At 41.6% G+C, this 9,936-nt stretch overlaps 1 protein-coding gene across 1 annotated transcript in view; it reads left to right on the forward strand.

The window, feature by feature from the left end:
• TEX29 (testis expressed 29) overlaps positions 1–9,426 on the forward strand; it is a 69,352-nt gene extending 59,926 nt beyond the window's left edge. Inside the window, exon 6 of the mRNA XM_073664381.1 lies at positions 9,100–9,426. Coding sequence (XP_073520482.1) covers positions 9,100–9,170 — 71 coding nt within the window. The 3' untranslated portion in view covers positions 9,171–9,426. The remainder of the gene's footprint in view (positions 1–9,099) is intronic.
• Positions 9,427–9,936: the final 510 nt, after the last annotated feature.

The following is a 9,936-nucleotide window of genomic DNA, read 5'->3' on the forward strand; positions in this document are numbered from 1 at the left end:
ATTTCCATTAACACATGACAGACCTAAGTAGGGGCTATTTATCTGAAACTTTTATTGGGAACATTTTACATAACATTTTGGAACACATTTATCCTGTGCTATACGATGAGCACTTACTTTTGGGTTTCTATCTTAATCTCCGAATGACGTGATTCAGATGAAACTCCCAAGGGATCCATTCACTATAATGAGATGAGGCAGCAGAGTTACTCTGGACTCCATCTGGCCTCTGTTCAGCATTGTCCTTTTCAGAGGTTCACAAAACTGTGACTGACTGCGCTTTTATCTATGCCTAAAAAGATGGACACCGCTGGATCATAGGTCAGACGGCGTCCACATGCCTCCTTCTTCTTCATTATAGGGAATCTTCCGCCGGGGGTTCTGTCTGAATCACTTATTTCAGAGATTTACATGGAAACCCCGGTATAAGCGCTCAGCGCAGAGCACAGAACAACTGAGCAGAGCCTTACTGCGATCTTAGGGAGGCAGAATGAACAAATAAACAGCAGGTGAAGAATTGGTTTTATTTATATTTTACGTCGTTCCTCTTGCAGTATAAGTGAGTAGGCGACTTTATTCTTCAGGTCGGTGCGATTACAGCTATATCAGATTTATAGCGGGTTTTTATGATTGACAGCTGTCACACACTAAAAAACTTTTTTTGCAAAAAATAGTTTTTGCATCTCCATATTTTGAGAGCTATAATTTTTCCATATTTCGGCCGTCAGAGTCATGTAAGGGCTTGTTTTTTGCCCTTACATGACTCTTGATATTTTTATTGGTACTATTTTCGGGCACGTGACACTTTTTGATCGCTTTCTAATCCGATTTTTGAGAGGCAAAATAAACAAAAACCAACAATTCAGGAATTTATTTTTTATGCCATTCTGCATGTGGTAAAATTGATAAGGCAGCTTTATTCTTCGGGTCAGTACGATTATAGCGATACCTCAGGTATGTCATTTTTTAAATGTTTTTGCGCTTTTACATAATAAAAACTTTTATAGGAAAAAAAATTATCTTTACATCGCTTTATTCTGAGAGCTATAACTTTTTTATTTTTCTGCTGACGGAGCTCTATGGTGGCTTGCTTTTGCGGGACAAGATGACGTTTTCAGCAGTACCATTTTTATTTGCATTCACCTTTTTGATCGCGTTTTATTCCACTTTTTTCTAGCGGTATGATGAAAAGGCATAGTTTCCCATGTGTTTTTCTTTTTAACGCTGTTCACTGAAGGGGTTAACTAGTGTGACACATTTATAGATCGGGTCATTCCGGCCGTGGTGATACTAAATATATGTGCTTTTTTTTGTTTATTTTTATTTTTTTTACATAAAAATGTGTATTTATTAGTGTAATATATTTTATTATACTAGTGTAATATATTTTATGTGAGCATGGTCTCAGAAGCTTTCCGTAGCTTGGTGACCTGGGGGTTGTCATGACGACCCCAGGTCACCATGGCAACCGTCGGGCCCCCGCGATGACGTCGCGGGGGGCGCCAATCTGAAGGCAGAGGGAACTCCCGTCCCTCTGCCTGCCTCCTGAACGATGTGATCGCACTGAATTGCAGCATTCAGGAGGTTAACAGTCAGAGGCGGCGCTAACACTACTCCTGGCTGTTTAGTGCCAGAGCTCAGCCACTGGCAGAGCTGACCTGGCAGAATTTTTATTTTTTTAGTTCTCCACGTACAAGAAAAGCTAATGACACTCAGGACCACACTCTGATCAAAATAATCGGTTCTTTATTCTCGTATGTGAAAAAATCGGATGTGTGAATGAGGCCTAAGACTGTTTTTAATTAGTGTTGGATTCTACCTGCCTTTTAAATTTGGTTAGGTCCCATCAAAGAAAGGTACAACTTGTTGTGGCTAACGGACTCTCATGAATTGGCCACAAAAAATAATGCGTGCTGCATCCGATCACGGGCGCCAATGATTTAAACTGGTGTCCGATGTCACTTTCGGTCTCAGAGCGAGGTGTGGAACGGATACCGCGTACCATAATCAATATTCATCATATGTGCTCCAGATATGACGACATCCAAACAGGAGATGAAGCGCAAATGGATGTCGTCATTTCCGGCGATGCTGCATTGACAGTATGTCATATGATCTCCTGATGTACCCCAGTGTCCCTTGCGGGAAACGCGTCAGGGTATGAGATTTACAATGGGATTGGTTTTCCATTTAAGGTAAGCATGTTTAATGCTTATCCTTACTGGTGTTCTTTTCAAGTCATGATCAATTGTCTGGATGTATTTATGCCATCTGTGTTCTGAGATATGGGCTAATATTGCTGTGTACATTGTATTATGATATATTCAGGATTAATTATTCTATATTACCTGTGCTACTCTTTATATTAGGGGTATACTAATGTTCCAAAGGATAGCCGCCAAGGAGCATAGGCACCATATCTCACAATTTAGGGTGTCAACCTCCGCTGGTAGGTAGGGTAGCATATAGGGAATTCCAGGGGGACATAGTCCCTATATATCATACCCTGCCAAAATATATATATATTTTTTGGAGGACCCTTATGTATGCTGGCTGTTATATGCATATTCGGGTATACATTTTCTAATATGCTTTTGAGAGTTTTTTTTTGTGTTTTTTAACTTATATATTAAAGGTTATATTTTAGGGATCCATTTGCTGGTGGTTTCAGCTGTAATATCCTCTGGTCCCAGGTTCAGGAGTTCCACCTCAGGCCCTGTGGTGACTGACAAAGGACAGTTACTCGGTGTGAAGGAGGCTTCCCTGACTATTTGTTCACAGAACTTCTCCCCATAAACCCATCAATTCCATTGATGACCCCTTTCCCGGCCTTAACGCCGCACATCCAACAGACCGCACAGTAGAAACTCATTAGACACCGTCATTCCGCACTCACAGAGCATAGCACTGCGGTGCTAAACCTGCAGTGTGTCAGTGAGCTTAGACTTACCCCTGCATCCATGCCGGCTCTCTCTCTCTCTCCATAGTGCTCTCCACTAGGCAGACTCTAATGATCACCATGCTCACGCTGCTCAGCTCCTCACTGGTGTTCATGGCACTGCACGCAGCGTAGTGATCTAGAGGGGCATGTCCAGTGGCGGCAGACCACGCCACTGCTATGGGGCCCGTGAGCCGGGGGGGGCCCCGAAGCAGTGGGGGAACGAGGAGGATAGGTGAGTATTCTATTTTCCTGGGGGGGGTTGTGGCAGCGGAGGAGTGGGGGCACACACAGTAGCCGCTGCTGCAGCTACCACTGCTAAAGGGACATGAATATTCCCTCTTCTCCACTCCCATGGACGTGGAGAAGAGGGAATATTCATTCTCTTTAGTAGCGGGCACGGAGGAGCGCTGAGCCGCGGCTCCTGCTGACAGTGCCCGCTACTAAAGAGATTGCATATTCACTCTTCTCCACGCCCATAGTCCCGGCGTGGAGAGGGGTGAATATGCCGGCAGCAGCTCACATCAGCGTCTGAGAGCACGTGCTGCTCAGATGCTGACATGAGCTGCCTGGCAGACAGGATGCAGCGCTGGAGCAGAGGTGAGGAAGGAAGGTGAGTATAAGTGTTTATTTTTTTGTGTGTGCAGTGATGGGGTCACACATACCAGGATTGCTGGATGAGGGGGCCACATATACCGGGGATGAGGGGGGACACACAAACCAGGATTAGGGCATGAGGGGGGCCACACATACCAGGATTGGGGGATGATGGGGGCCACACATACCCGGATTTGGGGATGAGGAGGGCCACACATACCACGATTAGGGGATGAGAGGGGCCACAACTACCAGGATTGGGGGATGAAGAGGCCACGCATACCAGGATTGGGGGGTGAGGAGGCCACACATACCAGGATTGGGGGATGAGGGGTGCCATACATACCAGGATTGGGGGATGAGGGAGCAATGCGTACCAGGATTGGGGGATGAGGGGTGCCATGCGTACCAGGATCGGGGGATGAGCGGTGCCATGCATTTCAGGATTGGGGGATGAGGGGTGCCATACGTACCAGGATTGGGGGATGTGGGGGATGAGGGGTGCCATACTTACCAGGATTGGGGGATGAGGGGTGCCATACATACCAGGATTGGGGGATGAGGGGTGCCATACTTACCAGGATTGGGGGATGAGGGGTGCCATATGTACCAGGATTGGGGGATGAGGGGTGTCATATGTACCAGGATTGGGGGATGAGGAGGCCATGCATACCAGGATGGGGAAATTTACCAGTAGCTGCTGCATTTCCCACCCTAGGCTTATACTTGAGTCAATACGTTTTCCCAGTTTTTTGCGGTAAAATTAGGGGCCTCAGCTTATACTCGGGTCGGCTTATTTAAAATATACGGTATTTTAAAATCAGTGAGTTTGTGGTGCCCATAATACTGCAGGACTGTGGGGTGCATTATACTATATGGGGGCTGCATTTTACCCTATGGGGTGTGTAATATGCTGTATGGAGGACTATGGGGAGTGCATTATATTCTATGGAGGACCATGGGAAGTTCATTATACTATATGGAGGATTATGGGGGGTGCATTATACAATATGGAGGATTATGGGTGGCGTATTATACTATATGGAAGGCTATGTGGGGCCATTATAATATTTTGAGGGCTATGTGGGGGGCCATTATACTGTATGAAAGCAATTATACGGTGTGAAGGTTTGTGTGGGGTCCATAATAATGTTTGGAGGTCTGTTTTGGGGCCATTATACTGTTTGGAGGGCTAGTGCGGGCCATTATACTGTATGTAGGCCCATCATACTGTCTGGAGGGCTGTGTGGGAGTCACAGTTGGGGGATCATACTGTGTTAGGGTCACCATACTTTGCCTTGGGAGTTGAAGTGGGGTACAGTAGGGTCATTATATGATTTCTATGATTTCTTTGCCCATGATTTCTATGTACGCCCCTGGGCTTGTCACAGAGCAGCCGACACAAGGCCCCCTGAACCCTCAGGCCCCGTAGAAGTTGCATGGTCTGCCGCTATGGGCGGCACGCCACTGACCGTAGCCTTGTTTTATCATCTGCATTTTTTAAGTTTATACGTCGATTATTTTTTGCGCCCAATTCTTTAAAATAGAGCACTAAATATATTTTATCTATAACCAGTTTTGCAACTTCTTAAAGCATAAAAAGTCACATGTTATGTTTAATGTCGCAAGATTTGCTAAAACATTATGGAAATCATAGAAAATTACTCCAGTGGTGAACTATATTTTCACAAATATTTAGCAACTTTTTAAAAAGTCACACTTGATGAATCAGCAGAAAACATCTGAAAACCACAAGCCTTGTCCACGATGGTGAACATAAAAAGAAAAATAGGCAGTAATATATAATTCAGAAGAATAAGGCGCAAATGAAAAGCAGGCAAAAGTCACTAAAAACTGGACAAATACAAGAATGAATCAAGCACAATGTATTTTTAAAACAATGAGATGACACACAGGGCACACTACATATTTATATATTTAAAATAAGCAACAACCAAAACAATTTCAATGAGCAAAGCTAAAAGCTGATCATTCTCAACACATTTTTAAAATAATTGAAGTTTAATTTTTTTATTGCCATCCACATAAAATATCATAAAATATTCTAATTTTCAAGCTGGCCACTAGAGCAGCATCTGAGAATCATAGAATGTTAGAGTTGGAAGGGACCTCCAGGGTCATCATGTCCAACCGCCCTGCTCAATGCAGAATTCACTAAACCATCTCAGACAAATGTCTGTCCAGCCTCTGTTTGAAGATTTCCATTGAAATCTCATGGCAGCCTGTTCCACTCATTGATCACCTTCAATGTCAAAAAGTTTTTTATAATATCTAATCTGTACCTTGTTCATTTCAGCTTCATCCCATTACTTCTTGTGTTTCCATGTGCAAATGAGAATAAAGCTGATTCTTCTACAATGTGACAGCCCTTGAGATATTTGTAGACAGCTATTAAGTTTCCGCTCAGTCTTCCCTTTTGCAAGCTAAACATTCCCAAATCCTCTAACTATTCCTCATAGGACATTGTTTTCAGACCGGTCACCATCCTGGTAGCTCTACTCTGAACTTGCTCCAGTTTTTCAATGTCTTTTTTAAAATGTGATGCCCAGAACTGGACACAGTATTCCAGACGAGGTCTGACGAAAGAGGAGTAAAGGGGGATAATTACTTCACGTCATCTACTCTTTATGTTTCTGTTAATGCAACCCAGAATTGTGTTTGCCTTTTTTGCTGCTGCATCACACTGTTGACTCATGTTCAGTCTGTGATCGATTAGTTATAGCCACGTCTTTCTCACACGTGCTCTTGCTTAGCTCTATTCCTCCCATTCTGTATATGTTTTTTTTTTCATTTTTCTTGCCCAGATGTAGGACTTTGCATTTCTACCAGTTCAAAACCAATCTGTTAGTTGCTGCCTACAGTTGCAGTTTGTTTAGATCTTTTTGAATCCTCTCTGTTTCTTCTCTAGTATTATCTATCCCTCTTAGCTTTGTGTCATCAGTACATTTGATCAGTTTACCCTCAATTCCTTCATCTAAATCATTGATAAAGATGTTGAACGTCACAGGGCCCAGGACAGAGCCTGGTGGTACCCCCTTGAGACATTCTTCCAACTGCATGTGCAACATTTATTACCACTCTTTGGGTCAGATAGCTAAGCCAGTTATGAATCCACCTAACAGTTGCTTTGTCCATTCCATAGTTGGTCATTTTTTTCAATAAGGATTGCATAAGATACTTTGTCAAATGCTTTGCTGAAGTCAAAATATACTATACCGCATTTTCCTGATCCACCCAGTGATTCTGTCACTGAAGAAAATTGTTAGTTTAACATGACTTATTAGTTACAATCCCATGCTGGCTCTGGTTAATCACCTCATTCTTATAAAGGTACTTGCATACATGTTGTTTAATAATTTTTTAAAGATCTTTCCTGGTATAGAAGTAAGGCTCACAGGCCTATAATTCCCTTGGTCCACCTTCTTCCCCTTTTTGAAGATTGGAACAACATTCCCTCTTCTCCAGTCTTCTGAGACTTATCCTGTTCTCTAAGAATTTTCAAAGATTATGGAGAGTGGTTCAATAATTTCCTCTGCTATCTCCTTCGGTACCCTAGGATGTAATTCATCTGGACCTGATGACTTGAATTCATTTATGTTAGCTAAGTGTTCCCTCACTATTTCTCTGTTTATAGATAGTGTGGATTCTTCTATTCCTTCAATAGTACAGTGAAGATCAGTTTATGTGACATTTACTTTCTGAGAAAAAACAGATGCAAAATAGGAATTTAAAAGTTCGGTCTTCTAAGCATCATTTTTTACTACTTTACCATTTTCATCCTGTCAAAATCCTATACCATCTTTGACTTTTCTTTTACTTTTGACATACCCCAAAATCCTTTGTTATTGCTTTTGACATCTCTTGCAAGCCTTAATTCATTATCAGCTGTAGCTAATCTGTTCTGCAGACAGCATTATCTTCTTCTTTAGATATGCCTCCTTCTTTCCATTTGATAAACATTTCTTTCTTCCTTTCTAGCATATGTTTAAGTTCTGTTTTCATCCATCCTGGTTTCCTTAAAATGCTTGCTATTCTTCCCTCTTTTAGGGATTGTTAACGCTTGTGCTTTGAGAATCTCATTTTTCAAAATTTGCCATCCTTCCTGGACATTTCTGTTCTTAAGGACATCCAGCCATTGGAGCCCTCCTATCCTCTTTCTGAGTCTCTTAAAATCTGCCTTTCTGAAATCCAACTTTGAAGTTTGAAACTTCACAGGTCTTCCTCCTCTAGTTATCTAAAATTCTTTGATGGCATGATCGCTGCCTCCCAGGATATCCTAGGGCATGATCGCTGCCTCTATGAGGAATGATTGACTTGCTATAATGCACAAACTCTTTGCTGTACTATACAGTTAAAGGGAACCTAGCAGGTGGATAATTGCTGACCGATCCACGGGCAGCATGTATCGGGCACTGACTGTATGATTTCAGTCAGGTATGTTTGATTCTGAAACTCTGCGACGTTTTAGAGAAAAACAGACTTTAAGAGCCGCCATGGATCAAGTTGCATCGGTGACTAGTCAGAAAGACAAATCTCTGGATGCCTCTCTCTGCCTGCTGCTAGTGACTCACAGTTCTCTTCCTACAATGGCATGCAAGGAGAGACCTGTCACTTCAGGGGAGCGGGTGAGGAGAAGCTGCCATTGACTAATCTTCTGTGCTGCTTGGCCCCTGGCTGCTTTTAAACTATGTTTTTCTTTCAAATGTCACAGCGTTTCAGAGTCAAACATACCGGGCTGAGATCATACAGCCGTTGCCTGATACATGCCGCATGTATCAGCTGTCAAGTTTCCATTAATACAGAAAAGGAGCGTCTCCAGTATGGAAGTTCCTGAAGATGGTTTTAGAAAAAAAAAAAAATATATATATATAGAACTACCTCATGAAAAAACAGAAAAAAAGCATTATTCATCAGCTATATACTAAAATATTATAAAATGGTATTTATTCTGCTTTAAAACTTCCCAATGAGGGAAATGAAATAAAAAAAGGAAAACAACATTGCTCACTAGCTACTATGTCCTCTGCCAGTATCCTGCCATAAACAATGTCACGTGATAGCTGCTGCAAGTCCAGTCATCTGGATCCCCCTAAAAACGGCATTCAAACAAGCCCCCAATGGAGCAGAAACGTAGTCTGCTATGTGAAATGATGGAAATGTTCAGAAAAATGCACTAACGATGTTCATTTGAAGTCCAATTGCATCATAGCCGCCTATGAGACTTGTCTGAATCCTGTTTTTAAGGGAATTTAGGCACCCAAATGCACTGCAGAATCGCAGTGTGAATGGCGCCTAGGGTGATTTCCACGATATTGCAAAATGTACATAAGGTGGGAGAAATTAAATCAATTATAAAAACAGTACAAAGTAGCGGCACTGGTCAAAGAGATGAGTACAGGTTTCTTTTTAGACGTATAAACAATTTGTATGAGATTAGGGGAAAACCATTTTAATGAAATGAAATCGAAAAACAGGAAACATAATCCTCATGTTTCTATCAAATGTAATATGCAAGCATTTTATTTGTTTATATTAATTTTTAGATACCAGTAATACATCCCAGAAAACTGAAGAGCAGGCTGGTGCCAGTAAGGTAGAAAAACGTGATGAATAATGAATCCGGTAAGGATAAAGAAAATGAAAGCAGAAAATGTAATAATGGGTCTCAGATTAAAAATAAGGATAAGAAATTCTGATAATTTTGCATCTCTAGAATTGCAGTGGTGCTAATTAAAGTCCCAAAATTAAACTGTTTGCAGAATACAAGTTTGTGTTTTTGCAGTCTCAGAAATTTTAATAGAAACTATTGATAATTTTCAATCCGTGTTTTGTTCTTTATTTCATGCATTTCATTTCATTTGTATAAGAGGTTCAATTGATTCTCAATCCAAACTAGTTTGCAACAATGAGCTGTACGTATGATGTACAGACATGCCAGCAACAGATGGTTAATGGAAGTGGTTCTTGAACCGATGCCACCCTCCTATTAACCATAAATCCCCTAATAGGGTATTTTAGAATCGAGGCAAACCTTGTGCACAATAGAAATGGCTTTGGTAGATCACAATGCTAAAATTTGTTTTATGAAAATGTCTACAAAAAAAAATTGTCTCCTAGTTCATTTTCAACAACCAAAGAAAAAAAATAACTATTACACAGTATTTTTATAAAATAAAGATAGTTTCAATAGAGTTATTGCAAAGATTAAAGGGGTTGTCCAGTACTCTTAAAAAATATGCCAATGTGTTTTAATGATAAATAGAAGCTTCTTTCTAATTACCTCCTGGTGCTGTTTCTGCCTGTGAGTGGCGCTATCAGTGGCCGCTCACAGGCAGCACGTGACCCCCCCGCTGACATCATGTCAGGTGAGGCGTGACTCA

The sequence above is a fragment of the Phyllobates terribilis genome, unplaced genomic scaffold, assembly GCF_046119375.1.
Source record: "Phyllobates terribilis strain yellow unplaced genomic scaffold, ASM4611937v1 Scaffold_2__4_contigs__length_985480577, whole genome shotgun sequence".
NCBI lineage: Eukaryota > Metazoa > Chordata > Amphibia > Anura > Dendrobatidae > Phyllobates > Phyllobates terribilis.